At 32.8% G+C, this 18,243-nt stretch overlaps 2 protein-coding genes and 1 long non-coding RNA gene across 3 annotated transcripts; all 3 read right to left on the minus strand.

Moving 5' to 3' along the window:
• Window positions 1-1,694: 1,694 nt before the first annotated feature.
• LOC124457600 lies at window positions 1,695-3,326 on the minus strand. The gene is made up of 2 exons (XM_047007823.1): window positions 3,167-3,326; window positions 1,695-2,911 (listed from the first exon to the last, which is right to left on the minus strand). Exons 1-2 carry the CDS (start codon window positions 3,198-3,200, stop codon window positions 2,256-2,258), a joined length of 690 nt encoding a protein of 229 aa, XP_046863779.1. The 5' UTR covers window positions 3,201-3,326; the 3' UTR covers window positions 1,695-2,255.
• Window positions 3,327-3,519: 193 nt separating this feature from the next.
• Window positions 3,520-4,730, minus strand: LOC124457601. The gene is made up of 4 exons (XR_006952677.1): window positions 4,709-4,730; window positions 3,918-4,076; window positions 3,777-3,846; window positions 3,520-3,572 (listed from the first exon to the last, which is right to left on the minus strand). It is a non-coding gene; the product is annotated as an uncharacterized LOC124457601 (long non-coding RNA).
• Window positions 4,731-5,183: 453 nt separating this feature from the next.
• LOC124457599 lies at window positions 5,184-8,049 on the minus strand. The gene is made up of 8 exons (XM_047007821.1): window positions 7,918-8,049; window positions 7,681-7,789; window positions 7,194-7,417; window positions 6,712-6,761; window positions 6,472-6,556; window positions 6,100-6,276; window positions 5,858-6,001; window positions 5,184-5,292 (listed from the first exon to the last, which is right to left on the minus strand). Exons 1-7 carry the CDS (start codon window positions 7,939-7,941, stop codon window positions 5,897-5,899), a joined length of 774 nt encoding a protein of 257 aa, XP_046863777.1. The 5' UTR covers window positions 7,942-8,049; the 3' UTR covers window positions 5,184-5,292; window positions 5,858-5,896.
• Between the last annotated feature and the right edge of the window lie 10,194 nt (window positions 8,050-18,243).

Genomic DNA, 18,243 nt, shown 5'->3' on the forward strand with positions numbered 1-18,243 from the left:
TTTAGGCGGAAAAAAATTACATCAAAAGATTATCTCATATTATGAACAAAAAAAGAGATAAAAATTTAAGTATATTAAAGAAAAATGATAAAGTGCAAATTTCAAGAATTAAAAATAATATTTTTGAAAAGGAAAGTTTAAGACAGTGGGTTAATGAGACTTTTTATATAAATAAAGTTTTTTTGACGGATCTTGTTACTTATAAGCTTTGTGATAACAACGGTGAAGAAGTTCAAGGGAAATTTTATTGTGAACAATTAAAAAAGGTTACAAAATGAAAAATATTACATTAATTTGTAAAGTTAATAATAAAAATTGTTGAAAAAAACTATATTAATCATTTTGCTACAACATTACCTGGTCAAATTGATGCATTAAATAATAAAAAATACATAACAGTGTTAAACGTTTTTTATCCAAAAACAGCAAAAACATTAATGTAGATGAATTCTGGTGTGATTTAGAATTAAAATTTTCGAAATCTTTTATTCAAACGGATGTTACAACTAAAAATATTGATATAAGTTTATATCCAATTTTAAAGGTTAATTCACCAAGAATTAAAATACCATTGGGAATATATAACAATAAAAAATTATATCGCTTTTGAATGATTATTTAAACGATTGTAATATTTTTTAAGAATAGAAATTGTAAAAAAAATATAATTTTAACAAATGGATATATTTGTTACTATGTTCAAGGGAAAGAATCTTATCCTAATCAGGGTAAAAATATGATTTTAAAAATTATATATGGATAAAACCTATAATAAGCAAAATAAAATATACTGATTATGCTTCAGGAAATGATACAATTGAATTTAAATTAAATTTTTCAAAAAAATTAAGTTTTATGTTGGGGTTAGACAAAGAAGTAATAAAATATACATTTGACTCTGGATTTGATTGTAAGAAACGCGAATTTGAAAAAAATAAAATTATTCCATTGTCCATATCTTCCTGATGAGACAGTTAGAATCAATAAAATGTTTATATATCGTGACAAAATTGATAGAGAAATTGTTGGTAATTCAAAAAGGGAATTGTTATGTATTGTTCCTTTACATTATGCAAATGAAAGTGGAGACAATTTATTTGTGTACAATCATCCAATTATAAAAAAACAATTAATTTCTTCAATTATTAAAAATTTAACTATAAAAGTATTGCATCATCAAGGCAATTATACCATTTGATTCTATAAATATAACGTTGGAATGTCAAATTGATTTAAAAAATGGAAATTAAAATACGACCTATTAAATTACTGCAACATACTGATACTTTATCTCGAAATTTTTTATTCCACAGATGGATATATTATATCCATTTAATTTAACAAGAATTAATAAAAATAATATTTTATATCGAATAAGGAGTTTAAAACCAAAAAACCTCAAAAAAGGAGTAGTATTAAATTAAATATTTTTTCAGCACTTCCATATAATTTACTCATTTTACAAGTGGAAATGTACAAAAATCCCAGAACTTGGTGAAGTAACTAATGTGCAAAATTGTTTACCAAACAGTATAAGAAATTCGATAGCAAACCAAATAATATTTCATCTTTTTATTATTACATAAAAACCTTTTTTTAATTTAAATGGTGGATTATCTAAACTAGATGCTAGTGCTAATTTTAATTTACAATCAATACATATAATGAAATATAAAAAAGGTCCTTTGATTCTATTTTCAAAATATATAATATTTGAATTGGAGTATGATGATTCAGATAATAACTAATTACTAACAAAGAACTAGATATACTTCTGGACTTAAAATTTGAAGAAACTAATGAATTTCAATAAAAAAATATATATTATTTATAAAAATAATTTGTGTAAATACTATGGAGATGTATTAGAGGGTAATAGAATGAAATATTGTAATCCATATTATAATTATATAAAATATAAATTTAATTCTATCACTGAAAAAAAGGAATTTTTTAACTGATGCTGCACTTAATTCTTTATTATAAAAACAATTATCAAAATATGTTGCAAAAGAGAAATATAAACTTCCTATATATATACATATACATAAAGTGTATAACAATGTGACCTCCAGCTATCACCCTAGTAAAATGGTGAATGCTGCACTTGGGACACAGGATGTATGGTTACACATTGTATGGATTGTTTTGTACAGTCCCCAGAGCGCTCAAACCTATAAAGTTGAGCTTTGCATATAGCGAAAGCGTTCACTATTAACTTATAATTATATATATATACACGTGTGTATATGGAATTATTCTAACTCGGTGTCTGATTCAAAATCTGAAAATTGAAGCAGTGATTCGCAGTCAGTCTCGTTATCAACTGAACTGGTTTCAATCTCTAATGTATCCTCAATTATGTTTGTTGGACGCAAAATAGATAATGCATGCTCTGCTTCTATCTTGAAGAATGGTAATTTACTCTTACTAGCTTCTGTTAAATAGTCATTTAACATATGTTTCAGTGAATACAGTGCATTATTTATGTTAATTAGATCTTTCTTAAAATTTGCTACAGTTCCTCTCAAGATTTTGCTCTGAACTTCCCCATTAACATTGATATAGGACTCCAGTTCTTGTTTCTTATCCAAGTAATAGTGTACTAGTCTTTCTGTTTCCATTTCTAACATCTCTTGTTCCTCTTTGCATCTTTCAAGAAAGTTATGCAACTCAATAGCAGAACGTTTAGCAGTGAACGGTACTGTATCTTTATTTGTTTGAAAGTTAAAATCACAATAAAGTTGCGACCTTGGATCTTTTGCTTCGTCGAATTCAATTTTTCTAGGTAGTCCTTCAATCCAATCTTCCAAAGACTTTAGTGATGCATTATACTTGGCTATTGTAGTTTTAATGGAATTTGTTCTCTGCGTTATTTGTTTGGAAAGTTTAACGGCTATCGCTTGGCCATCTGAAACGCAAGATAACGCTCGGTTCAATAAATACAAGTTAAAGTCATATAGCATTCATAATTTTACTAAAGCAGTATACCACCAATACAGTTTCTGTAAAAACTACTATTCAATGGGTTTTTTTCATAATTCCAATTCGAAGTATTAAAAGTATTAAATGACACTCACTTAAAAGGACTGGGCAAGTACGCACTAAAGTGAAAGACGTTTGAAATGCTTAGCAGTATATTTAAATGTTACATTAGGAAGAATACCTGCATATTTATTCTTTAAGGATACAAGGAACATCCTTTCAATTGCTAAAGAAAATGCTGACTCAATAACAGACTCATTCCGTTTCAGCTCCAGCGACAAAGCTGCCGTATTAAATTCTCTCTCCCAGGTTTCCACCTCTTCGCCACTTTCTTTCTTCTCTCAATGTTTTCAACCTGTATCGTTACTCTAAAAAAATACATCAAAACAAATTTAAACGATAATATTACAACGAAACGACTATTGGTTTAAGGAGATTGAAATTCTTCTCAACACTTATTCACGAGGTTTTATCAGCGACAAAAAAAATGCACAATTCATATAGTCAAAAGGCTTGCCTTTCTTAGTCTTTTTACAATATCCGCAAAGTGACCATGATCAACTTCCTGAATACAAGCAATCTGCATTCTATAACGAAAAAATGTCATCTGATAGTAATGATTAATTACTTCAGTATTACATAAACAAAGCCATACACTACAAAATAAACAGTGACGACATTACGCATTTATCTCAGCAACCTATTGAGCAAAACTACAGAATCGCATTTGTAAAAATATTTATTCATGCACTTGATAAACTTTATATATCAAAATTGTATACCTACAGTACCTTAGCTGGTAAAGTTGCAATAAACTTTCCACATATTTTTGTTGCCATGTTAACGGAAGTGCCCGTTTTGCTACAAGAAATAATCCAGTCATCTAATAAAAATTATGAGCCAACAAGTTGATGGAAAGGCACATTACATACAATTCTTCTCATTAATTAGTTTTTCTTCTTCCTTCATCCATGTCTCTAATAAATCAGAGTCATACAGAACATCTAGCTTCGAAAATAAGTCTTGTATTTGTGATTGCGTGTTAGTAATAAGTTCAGGACATCTTTTAAGTTTAGCAGCTAATGAAGATCCTAAAAAAAATCAACAACTTCCAGCACTAAATAAATAATATACAAAAAACAGAAGGGGGGGGGGAGGGGTTACTAGTTTACAAAACGTTGACTGATCAAACAGTTGTGTGTACATTACTAAAGTGATTATATCAGGGTCTGGGACAGGATTTCTTTAAATAGTTAAATCAATTTTAAGAGCCCTTGCAAAAGATCAAAACACACGTGCATTGAAGATATAGCATTTTCTATACCGGTTTCAAGTAAACAAAAAACGTTTACACAGTACAAGTTTTGGGACGCTATTTCCTTCTAAAAGTCTATAATATTGTATGGTGTTGATACTTTTTGAAGCGATCGTGTTGTCCTATATATGTCAATTCCAGCTTTCAATCACCTACTTGTTGGCCAAAAAACCCCATCAAGATAAAATTTTTGTCTATCAAATACACGTATTGCAAATGTTCTCAAAATCAACTTGACTATTAAAAGAAGTTATTTCCCTGAGCCTAACACGTGTACTTTCAGTAAACACACCAACCAAAGTGTTCAAGTCGACGAGAAGAATAGTGCAGTAAAGCATCTGTCAGAATATCAAGACGGCGACCAGAGCTCATCTCCTTGGTCATGCCGGAAAATCCCGAAGAAATGACCATAGTCTTTCCACTCCTTCCCATCAGTTAATCCATATCCTTTTTTTCTTCTTGGGTTAAATTGTATCTACACGACAACAAATAATTTGCTATTAGCTGCTTATAACTATTTCTATTGAGACCGAACATTATTTTTCGTACCCAATAAATATTGTTCACGTGGATGCAATGATAGCAAAACATTTTGAGTACGTACAGAACAGTCTCTTTTAAATCTATCATAAGATGTATTGTTATCATCAGAGAAATAAAATTAATAAAATGTACAAACCTGACACGAGGACTTATGACCATAGCAGTGGAAGACAGGAATAGCATAATCGGCTCTCTTCACAAAATCATGCTTTCCATTTTTCTGAAAAGAACAGAAGATGTCAATACAATTTTACTTGGTTTTATTACGGTTTAATGAACTCTACTGCACAAAGTCATTATAAGCAAACAAAATAAACTATTAATGCTTTAAAAAACCAACCATTAGGTGTGCCTTCAAAGTACATGCAATGTCATACATGATTTTTATTGTTGTGTTTTCGTTGGAGTTAGAGAGCTGGTGTTTGACACTAAAAACTGAATAACCAATCCTAAAAAAAGAAGCAAATACTGCAGCTAGGACATTACATGATTTTGGTAAAACCTCTTAATATTGCAGACACAGCAACATTCAACAGAAGTTTCACGAAGGTCATTAGCGTGTTCAATTGAAATTTGAAATATAGTTTCAAAAGGCGAAGTGCAATGGGCTAGTAGCCCAGGGCTAACTGCTACAATCGAATTAACATAACATGTTTGTATCATTTTGGGGAATGACTAAAGCTATACAACAGAAAGAGCCTGCCACTTGGAAAGATTTTAAATGGTACACAAAAGATCACTTCATTGCATGATGAAAGTATGTCATGACTGTTACCAGACTTTCTACTTTTTATTAACTCTAATGGGGTTAGACAATCTTGCCTGCTATAAATCATTGCAATATTTGAAACAAAGATGGGGTGGGGCTAGTATGTTCACATGAAAGCAGGTTTATAATAAATGATGCTTAGATAGCCAGACTATAAGCTGTAGGTCATTGTGGTATGGTCATGGTAAGTGGATAATGATTGCCTTAAACATTAAAGAAAATATGTTAATGACTTCAAAAAATACCTTTCTCCATGTTTGATATTCATAAATCCTTTAGGGTAATCATGCCGGCAGACACAACCAAAACACCTTTCTCATCGAATAATTTGTTTCTACCTTTGATCGAATCATGTCATTTACTTCACCTGCCTTAAACTCATGACAATCCTTAACAATAAAAGGCTTCGTAATATTCAAAAGTACATAAAATAGCAAACTTGAGGGAAGACAATTTCTGAAATTCAACCACATTTCCCAATACTTACAGTTTTAGCTTGTTCAGCACTTGAAGTGTAGTTATCAACAAATGAATCAACTTCTTCTTGATTGTGGAACAAAATGGAATTATGCCTTGACAAGAACTGAGCCTTCCCTGAAGTCTTTTTTCTCACAAGACCAAAACAAGCATCCATTGATTCAATCAGAGTACCAGCTTCATCAGGCTATCAATGGATGAAATGAATAACAATGATGCTTTTAGAATGAAGACATTAACAACTTCCCTACAACTGTTTTTAAATATTGTGTTTAATGGCTAAATGTGTACAACTCCGCAGAACAAATGTCTATTAAATTTTTAGAATAAGAAAGCTAGCTATGAACGAATTGCAAGAGATGCACAATTATAAATTTCGTACTTTGGGACAAAGAGGGCACAAATATCTCCCTGGGACATGTTGCTTTACAAGCGGGTAACCATTTCTCAACAAATGCCGATGATACCTGCGAAATAAAGAAACCACTAAAAATTCAATCATACACTATTACCAGAGCAATCATGAGACTTCAAGATCACATCCCTCAGTCTTTCTACAGTACTTTTCGCATCTAAGTTTACACAATAATTATAGTTTATGAAACTAATTTATATTACAAACCGAAACTCATCAAATGAGTTGCTGTTCAGTGTTGAATACATGTTCTTAATCTATAATGAAATAAAACAATTACAACAATATACACATGCACAACAAGAGCAGGAGCAGGGTGAAATATTTAATCTTTTGTAATGTGCCTTTCTATGAAAGATTAAGGTTACAGTTCAAGAAAACCAAGTTTTTCTATGTTTTAGGCAGGTAACTAGTAATTGTTACAAACTTTTAACAAGCTGTTGCACTGCTCTGGGGTATCTATATCATGGGCAGCTGTGCAAACAGGATTTTTGGGGAGGAGATGGGAAACACTCCTAAAATGTCCCTTAAACTTACAATGCACTGTTTGATATCACACACCTTTTCAAGTTCTATAAATAAAGACCAATGTGGGAGAAATATTGGGAGGGGGGCAGTACCCCCTTGTTGGCAACACAGAATGAAGGTACACATGTATTTCTTTTTACACAGTTGAAATGAATACTTACCCACAATGGTAAAGAGGAGCACTTTGTCCATATTTTTAGAGCATCGCAGAATTTTCGAAGTGAAACATGACATTCAAGAAGTAAGGTTTCAGCCAACTCCATCATCTTAAAATGAAAAGCTAAAGAGGGACGAGTAGCACTGCCAGGCCAAAGTTTCAATCTTATTAACGTTATTGAATCTTTTTCACACTCACAAAACAGAATTTGTTTCTGATGTTGCCGGCCTATTTGAAAAAATACACTGCAAGTTCTGGTTATCATCATCATCAGCATCATAATGAAACATACAAAGATCACAAAGAAAGAGGGTAGGTGGTAATTAAACATGAACTTTGCAATAAAATTTAGAATTTACCATGAAGCTAGTATTTAAAGAAGAAATATTGATTTAAAAAAATGAGCATGCAAAGACCTTATGTATCAACAAAATGCTAAGGTTGATAAATTATCAATCATTAAGTGACTATATCTAAGCTAGTAAACAAACCATATTGGTCAATGCAAATGACATTTCTTGCTTGAGCACTATGGCAAGATTTCTGATGCCTTGCTGCAAGAATACCATGATTGGGAAAGTAAGGTAATGTATACCCATCCTAAAAACATAATGCAAGCTATGTTTCAATAGCAGTTCATACAAATGTATGATACAATGACCATGATGACATGAATTGAAATCAACGTTTGATCACCAAACTTATACACCACAAAACGTCATCATAACTGAATTTATCTTTATTCTTTCCATCCATACATTAAACCGTTCAAGCACATGGAAGTAGTTGCTTGTTTCGTGAGTGCTGTCAGCACAACCTTTGCAAAAATATTTTTCGTGTGCGCATTCGTTACAACAAAATTCCACCCTAATCACACCACATTCAGAGCATTTTTCTTCGTTAAGAAAAACTTCTTCTTCAATTCTTCCGTTTTACAAAACTCTCGTATTGTTTACCAGCCTTGAAATTCTTTTTCCCGTGTGTTCTGATAGTTTGTTGCATAAGTATGCTCTTCATCACAGTAACCTTCACCTTCATTAGACTCGTACAAACTATGTCGTTCTATCGCTCTAGAAGGGACATTTGTTGACTTTAATTCTTTTGAAATATGATTTGAAGCTTTCACAGCAATATTCTTCGTGATTTTCTTGCCACTCGTAGAGATAGATCGAACGCGAAGTTTGCAAGATTTGAATCGCTTTGAGGGGCGAGTAGCCATTTTGAACCAAATGTACGGAGCTGCACGGAGCTACACATTATCTAAAGAAACTGGAACCTAGTGTAACATATCTTGTAGAATGCGCGGAATACATTTTATTGACGCTTCGTAACGCATTTCTAAAAATTAGAACTAACGCTTTAAGCGTTTTAGAATTGGTGAAACGGGTGATGTGAAATGCAAGAACAGCACAGAATAATTGTACAGCGAAAAGTTTTAAATTAAATGATCATTCTACCCCTGACTCATTCCATCAAGGCTTTAGGAAAATATTGCAGCATATGTACAAACAAGAAACTTGAAATTATTCATCGTGATAAAAGCAATCTTTGGAATAAACGCAGTAAACTGTACATGAAGTATATCCACTCGCGCAACGTTTTAAATTACCGCACGCGTCAGCAATTAAATAGCAAAGCAAGAGACAACCGTTTTTGTATTATTAGATGCCTGGAGATTGCTTTGGCAAAATTTTGAGAATTTTAATTTCTTTTATTATATATACGCTCTATGGTATTGAGCACTTTTATTCACTTCAAAAAATTTTATATGTATTGCACGCCATATTAAGTTCCATCAAAATCTATTGTCTTAAACGGATTTATGTTATATATTTATGAGCGTTTGCCCCCCTATCCCCATTCCTACCCCCATTTAACGTTTTGCGGCGCTGTACTGGTAATATATGGTATAATTAAAAACATAAAACTGCATGTTATTTTGTACATTTTTATCTGAAAGCGACGATTGCAAGCACACTGTTTCATTCAAAGGATATAACGTCATAATCATACTCTGAATGATTTTAAACTAATGTTCTCACAAATATGGAAATATACTCTGTAGCGTGTAGGGCTGGAGAGAGAAGCTATGCCTTGGAACGTAAAGCACTCGTAGCTTATGTGAAAATAGTCCCAGAGAACGCACAGAAATCTTATTTTCGAGTATACTATCTAGCGATTATCGAAAGAAAGTTGAAATTGTGCACTCGTAAGATGAAATTATGCACTCTGAAGGGTGAAGAACAACACAATAAAGACTGATTTAAGTGATTTTGAACTTAATCATACACAATTGCGCATAAACAACTTAATTAAATGATAAGGGAATCAACATACTATATCTGAAAATTTGTTACCATAAGTTTATCAACGACAAGTTGCACAGACATCCACTTCTCTGAGCGGCGATCAATTAAACCAGCGAAACCCTTTTCTCTCTCATCAGGACTGCAAACAAAGAGTGAAACGATTAACTTAAGACAGAGTGAAACCATTTGTATATGAAATAATGAGGACATGCATGTTTGTAATGAAAATTTGCATAGCAATGAGGTGGTATAAGCGTTTCTTAATTCTTTAATTTATCTTAAGAAATTTCAGTAAAACTTAGGTAAATATTCGTTTTCTTTTTGAATAAAAAGCTAGCAAAACTACGTTTATCAAGCCGTGAATAAAATTTCACAAGAACAATAAAATTCTTAAATGTCCCTCTCCCAAAAATTATTTCACTTAAAGAATACAGCCTTCATGTATATTGCTCCTATTTGTTTGAAAATGAGCATTTATTGGGGGAAAAGAATCGAAGACAACTTGAGTCACAGAGTCATTTAGTAAGAAAATAATTTTTTTGTTAGAGGGGAAGTTTTATAATTATCTAGAATGTTTTGGTGAAAAACAGTTTTATGAGTGCCAAGACTTTGTGAACACGTGACTTACAAAGCAAATGAAGACATCGAATTAGTTCTTTTTCGCTTTACCATCCCAAACACAGCAATTTATGACGCTTGAAGACGTTACAGAGGCATTAATTAGCTAAAATCAACACTAATTTTCAAATTTCAAAATTTCGCTGTTATAGTTGATAGCAAATTATATGTCAGAGTTAAGCCCAAATTTGGTAAGTTGTTGCTAAATGTGTTGCTTTGCATCATTTCATAGTATTGAATACGACAATAATTTCCACAAATTATTTGAATTATTTGGATTATTTGGATTGCCGTATGTGGATGAATTATTTGAGAGTGTAATGCTGTCAATGAAAGACAAAGACGCATTATCAAATTCACAAAATCTTTTGAAAGAAATGTCCCCACCACCAATGAATGTCATGCTGCAAAAGCAACCCAGATCTGAGGTGCTACTAAAACAGGTCCGTCGAAAATGCATTGTGGTCAATGATGTCCCCCGCTCAATTCCAGGTAATTAATAATGATTATATAACATGTTGTAGCTAAACATGGTTTGAAAATCATTTTAAATAATAAAAATGTTTTTGTTTCATGCCAGCAGCTACCAGTGTGCCATTCTGCGACTCTTTTTGCAATAATCCACAGTCTATTAGTGTAATATTTGTCAAATTGCGTCGTTATTAGCAAAATTATCATATTTTTAAACGTTACTTACCAACAATGACAAGTGCATTTCTAGTGCCAGGCATTACGCAGTTTAGTCGGGCTCTGAAAATTCAGCCCGACCAAGAAGTAAAATCTATAGTGGAATTATCTGCGATCTGATTGGTTGACAACAACAGAGCAAACTCAAATGCGCTGTTTCGCAACATCTAGTCGGGCTCTGAAAATTCAGCCCGACCAAGTAGTAAAATCCATAGTGGGAATATCTGTAATCTGATTGGTTGAGAGTAGCTGTGAACACACTCAAACGTTTAACAACATCTAGTCGGGCTCATTTTCAAAAGCGTGACTTGAATTTTGAGCTTTCGAAATATACTTTCGGAAATCGTGATAACTTACATTACAATGGCTTCGGCTAACGAAATCGATATAATAAGTGAACTGCAAAAGAAACCATTTTCTGTTCGACAATCAGGCGAGCAAAATATACTCGTAAAGCAGCGGCCAATTCCAAATTTACAAGCGACTACAGGCAATAGAAGCTTTCAGGAAAGTTGGTACTCGAAGAAAGATTGGCTTTGTTGTAGCTCAGAAAAGAATGCATTGTTCTGTTGGCCTTGTCTTTTATTTTGCCCTGGATCGTCATCTTCATGGACGCAGACGGGATTCAAAAACATGAAGAATTTCCTATCCAATTGTTAGACCTACGGTTTTCAGCCTAGTGTTGACTGTCTCATGTCACAAGCTAGACGTGAAGAGATTCAGCGTCATACATTAGTGTCACAAGTTCTAATTGAACAAGCAGAATCTATAAAAAAGGTTGACGTGCGGACAAAGTTATCTACAATGAGATGCACGAGGAATGAAGCCGAATCTAATGATTCTAAATACTTTAAAGTTCTCTGGAATACATGGCACTGAATTTCTGAAAACGGGAGTTTTTTCCAGTGAAAGAACCGTTGTTAAAAGTTCTTAAAAACAGGCCTGCGAACAAAAAATAATAATCGGAAAAATTTAATCACTGTGAGTGAAAATATGGACTCTATTGTAGAAGCTACCAAAATTTCAAAGAATTCAGGGCTGGCCAAAGTTTGTAATATGTGCATTATCATAAGAATCGTCAACTGAATAATCGCCTAATTTATGCTGCCTTGCAACTCCTTCAATTCTCAAATTATCTATATTACTATACCAGTTTCATGTATGGCCGTCTTTGAACTAATCAAACTAGAAACCGACTGTTCGTTCGTCTAATTTATGCTGCCTTGCAACTCCTTCAATTCTCAAATTATCTATATTACTATACCAGTTTCATGTATGGCCGTCTTTGAACTAATCAAACTAGAAACCGACTGTTCGTTCGTATTGTATGCCATTTGGGTATAGTCACATTCAAAAATGTAATAAAGACGTTAAAGTCCCGCATGATATATGATTAGTCGGGAAATCAAGAAATTAACGCCGTCTAGCTGTAATGCAATTATACAACGATAAAGTTTGTCAGTCAACGACTCAACGCATAGGACTTCTTCGCTCAGATACTGACCGTAGAGCATTTTTATTAATTCCAGCAAATTGCAACAAATGTAAAAAATAAGCGACATTCATGCTATGTTTACTCGAATCACTGCACTTAATGCTTAATATTAACGAGATAGTGCTTCTCAACACCTCACTTTTAATATATTTCAAAACTAATAAAGCAGTCAAAATCTACGTAAAAGCTATAGCAGGAATTCAGAACTACCTTCATTTAGGAATCCGTACCATATCCAACTGTTATCATCACCTTTATCTTCCAAGCTTGCTAAATTCTCTCTTTCATCCATAACCAAAATCTACGTATCTCTGATGAAGCATTTATTTTCAAGCGTTTCTTACAGCAAAGAAATTTATTGTAGAACTCATCATATTGCATTTATTGAGCACCCTAAACTCTGAATAAGGTATTAAAGACCAATGATATGCGATAAGAGTCAATAATCTTTCAGCTAAATCATATGGCGTTCAAAAGCAATGTCAGGCAATTGAAATTTACTTTACTTTGACTTGTTATGAAAATTTTATATTAACTTTTAACACAAATTTGCATATTCAATTGATATCGTTGCCCAGTCAACCACAGTGAAACGATATCAATAAAAAGCCCTAGTAGTAACCTAAAAGACATTTTGCTATGCAGTTGCTAAAGATTCACAGTGCGATGTATTTATTCTTTTAATCTTAAATCCTGATCTTCCATCCAACGATCACAGTGAACTGTAAAGCTCGCCAAGCATTCTTTCTTCTTGCTTTGGAGTTAATCTCAGAGATGATGTATTACATAAAGTTGTTTGTGTTTTCCACTGATAACGACATTGATTGCATACTTTTAAATTTGTCGTGACCAGACCATTTAGTTGCATCAACCTTGCTGATAGAAATGAAAAATCTATTTGTTGACTTTGGGAAAGTAGCTTCAAATATTACCAGTATACAGGGTGTATAAAAATGAACAAACAGGCGCGAGATCTACCAAAACGTTTGGATGGAATAGGTAGTTGGACTTCCACTAGTTCATCTGACAGTAAATTTTGCAAGTGAAAATAGTGCATGTTACCGAGAGCACTTTTGAGATCTTTTCCGCACAAAATGTCAAAGCTAAAGAGCAATTGCACTGCACAGGTTTAAAATATGGTAGATGTTCAAGGTAACATAGTTTTAGGACTGATTTGGCATTTTTTCCATCCGCACGCGAACGCTTGCCATCCAAGACGCGGTTTATTTTTGCTACTTTGCTACTTTCTATTTGCCGTTTTCAAATCATCATCAACTATTCATATTTCCATAATTTAATGTAATATTTATGTATAATTGATGAGTATTATGAAAAAATAGCATTTAATAACGAAAAAGTAAAAATTACGCGCAATCTGAAAGGTAAGCGTTCGTTTACGCATTAAAGCCAATTTTCCTAACGATAGCTTAAACAACATGTGTCATAATTCAACCCTGTGTGTTCCAATTTCTTCTTAAACCTTGGTCATTTCTAGAATCATTTTAGCTAATTTTCTGCTTTGGAAGGTGCTTTGATTACTTAACGTATCGCCAAAATTGTTCACTTTACAGTGATAAACATGAAACTTTGTATGATTACTAAGTTCACCTAGATGAATAATTTTGGGTATGGAACCATGCAAATTTTGCACTTGACGCTCAGGGGCTGATTACATGAGCCCGGGTAGCCGGGATTCAGTCAAGCGTTAAATGAATTTGGCAAATGGAAACGATTCAAAACTTATCATCAGGTGATTTAACCAAAATGATTTAACACATCGCTGAATCCCGGCTACTGGACTCATGTGAACAGCCCCTTATTAATGAGTATTCTCAAATAGCGCCTCCATGAAAATGAGGCTGATCATTAAAATGCTAATTAATGACTAAATTTCAAAAGAAAAAACAAAAGCAATAAGAGAGTTATTTAGCAAACACGACGTTTCGTCTAATACGCCGTGAAATTTTCGCGAGGGATCTGAGTCTAGGACACCACCACGTCGTAAAGTATTTATGATTTAGCAAAGCTTTTGTAGGACTCCTGCAAATGATAGTATGAAACAAGTTTCATCTATTTCGGCATTTTTCCTGCTGGATCGTGTTTTCCGATTATTTTAAACTAATTTTTTGATAGCAAAAATATACTGCTGTTTATTCGTTTCAATAAAATTATAAATAAAAGCAAAATCACTTTCTGAAATATTACCTGACAAAAACAAAATTTAGTAAGAAAAACTGCTTGAAAAAGATTTGCTTTTACTGTTTACAAAAAGTAATAAGAAATTTTGTAATTAAATTTATGTAGTGAAAGTAAAATATAAGATACAATGAAAAACTGCTTTTGAAGCACGCGTGAGTAGATTAACTACGAGTCTGAAATAAGCATTAAAAAAGAAAAAAGTATCATCGTGAAATTCTTTATGTTTTAAATCGCTCCGGGTTTTGTTTTCAAAAAACAGCGCACAATAATTTGTCAATTACGGAACGATTGTAAACAAATTTCAAAATAAATTTAAAAGATGAAGAATGTCTTGTATTTGAATAATTATGTAATACTGTATGCCATTTATGACCTGCATGTCAGCAGGATGCCCGATAAAAATGAACCATAACAATTTAGCTACATTACATATCAGAGGTGAGTTTTTTTGTCTCATTTTGACAACCCATTCATGTCATTGAGAAAAATATTGATAAAGTAAGGAAGTAAAATATTTTCAAACATAAATAATGACTGAAAATTTTCGTACGTTCAAATAACTCCGGGTACCCGTAGGGTAACTGGTGTTTTAAATTTGCCCGTGTTTTTGTTTATTGTCGGTGTTGAGAATTGGCAATTCCACATTTCTGGCATAACAAATATTGGGGAACAATTATTTGGTATTGCTTTGATTAATTTGCCTTTGCAATTGTAAAGTAAATTAGTATGACTTGCTGGGATTTTAATTCACCAAAGTTTTCCAAAGTGAACGATTGTGTTTAATCAGAATGATTGCAAAATACAAACTATATTTGATTATTATAACACGAGATAAAAATTATATTGTGCCATGAAAGCTTGGAATATCGTTATAACATAAAACTTCTTTACGTCAGCAGGGCTGCGAATGCTGAGTTTATGTCGTTTTGAACTGGATATAGGACAAAATAAATTTTACATGGATAACAACACGGACTGATCAACATGCAGAAAAATGTGTATACAATTATAAAACTTTCCACATGAAAGAATTTAATGCTGCAAAATAACGATAAATAGGCTGTCGTTGAGCTTACAAATCAACTGTTTCCATCTGTAAAATTAAACAGAATTCGAAGAAATTCCACATATCATGTTGAAACGTCTCCAGATTTTTACGATATATACGAGTACAAAACCCTACCCAATTTGCTTTTTAAAATTGTGGAGCTGTGTAATTATGAAAATTATATCTTTATAATATTGCCTTGTGTTTTCTGTTGTGTATTATATCATATTGTATTTTTATCAATTTTTCAAAAATTTCCCGGCAAATTGCTGTAACTTGCCCGACTAGACCAAAGATTGAACGAATTGGGGGTTGTCTCTCACACACACACACCTACCTCCCTCAGAAGTTTCGGTCCTGTTTATATTCATTAGTCTGACTACGCATTGAAAGAATATAACACATCAAAGGAATCCGATTCAAGTTAAAACACAAGACAATAGAAACTCTGTATAAAGTAAACATTATTTAATCTTATGTCTGAAATTAATTTTATGAAAAGATTTTCAACATGTAATGGTTTCCCACGTTGGCTTACAAACAAATTTATCAATATCTATGACTAGACCTCTCAAACATAACCGTGAAGAAATGACACAACCTGTTATTTAGATTCTTTCCAGAGGATGATAAAGACACTTTTGTGGATTGTGATATGTGATGTCAACACAACAACAACAGCGGGCAATGTTACCGATTTAAAGTTATTCATTTGTGGTACAATTTGCCAATATGTATCATACAACGTGTTCAAGATACATTTTACCGGATGTTCTAAAGTGAACGCAAACAATTGGTGAAAATTAATTTTTTGGAAGAAGTGACCAAACTGGACCGGGCAGAACAGGGATTGTGATGACCCAAGAGCAACTAAAAGTCTAGACGCGATTAAGAGCCCAATATCACCCTCAGGGAAATATGTATTTAGATAGAATGAATACTTTTAAGAATATTAGAAATTTATTTAATAGTTAATAGGACGAAATTTGATCTTCCTTGATATTTTGCTCCTCAAGTTTGGCTTTTTTCGTAAGGTACTAGTTTACCGGACGTGACGTGTTCTTAAGAGCACGGTGCATTTCAACGCTTAAGAAATATAGTGTAAATTCTATAATAAAATGCATGATGTGATCATTTATTAATTATTCATTTCATTTTTAATTTCCCTCGCACGATGTCCTCCAGATTAAGATATTCAACTTGATTTGGATTCTTTCATATTGGACTACATTATGGAGATGGAAGCATTGCTGTTTGATACCACGCATCTCAATCACGAAAATTCACTCAACACAAGTTTAATAAAAATAAATTTCTCGACTTTGCTGCAGATTTCAGTTATGTCACATACATGAATAATCAATAACCATATACCATGATAATCATATTTATTATTAATAATTTTATATGATATTTTATATGATATTTTATGATACCATGCTGTTTGCCGGTTATGACATTTAACAGAAAACTTATTTGACCCTATTGACCTTGCTTAAAACTTTACCATAAATGGGGCTCATTCGAAAAGTTTATTACCACAATACATTACCCATATTTCATGTTTGGGATGGAACTTAGAAAAATTCTCACTATGTTATCTTGTAACTGCCTTTATCTATTTAACACTGTAACACAAAGGTCAGATGAACATAGTAATTAATTCTTAAGTATCGCTAACTGTAGATGCACGCTATTGGGGTAAAACGCAGATACGGACGGACGAATGACATTTGTGAACCAGCAGATGATCTAGATGATGTGCACGTCAAGGCTTATCCGTCAGTGATGAGTGATCCGCATACACGAAAGGATAAAACACGAATATGGGCAAAATAAGTTTTAAGCTATTTCAAAGCTTATCTAACGCAGATATGGTTTGAGGCTTTTTCAATGATCGAGAAAATTGACTGAAGAAAAACAAGAACAATTATTATTTGATTTATAAGAATCATTTCTTTTATTCGCTATTATACATTAGCAAAAAATGTTATGTTAAAGTGTCTATATTACCAATTTTAGCCCCTCCCCCCATTTTTTAGTAGCTAAATTAAAAGAATAGCATTTGGGGATTCCATTTCTGCAATTATAATTTGAATGTCAGCATCTGATTTCCATAAATTATTTTATGAACGTTCACAGTTGCCATTTTCAGCCATATTTTTGCGAACTTTTTGATCGTATGATAAGGAGTTGTGACGTAGATGGTTGAACACATCCAATCAACATGGCATATTTTACTAGTAATCTATACAAAAACGCGATGGAAACGTTGTGTTGCTGGGCCAACCTAATCAAGTTGGTTGCGCCAGTCACACAAAAAATAAAGGAATATCTATTGATTTGTTTCCTAACGAAGAAAATGAGTGGCAAGGACGCGAGAAATAGATAAATTTAATTTAGTGGGTAAACATTGACAGGCTTTGGGGCTTTCTCTACCTCGCAGGCTTTTTTCCATATTTTGAGGATTCTTGTTTCGACCTTAATTTGAGTGTGCTAGTGAAACTGATAAGAATATTGACGAAAATGCATCCAACCATTGATGTGGCCGGTATACCAGAGCCGTAAGAAAAGCAGGTAACCGATCGAAAGCAATGACAATGACAACAAAGTCCAAGTTTACGATTATGATTAACTATCCAGTTTAATAATATACTGCCATAGGCGGCCCAGAATCTGTTTGGGCTTTTTATGCAAT

The sequence above is a fragment of the Xenia sp. Carnegie-2017 genome, unplaced genomic scaffold (genome assembly GCF_021976095.1).
Source record: "Xenia sp. Carnegie-2017 unplaced genomic scaffold, XeniaSp_v1 HiC_scaffold_6, whole genome shotgun sequence".
Classification (NCBI taxonomy): Eukaryota; Metazoa; Cnidaria; class Anthozoa; order Malacalcyonacea; family Xeniidae; genus Xenia; species Xenia sp. Carnegie-2017.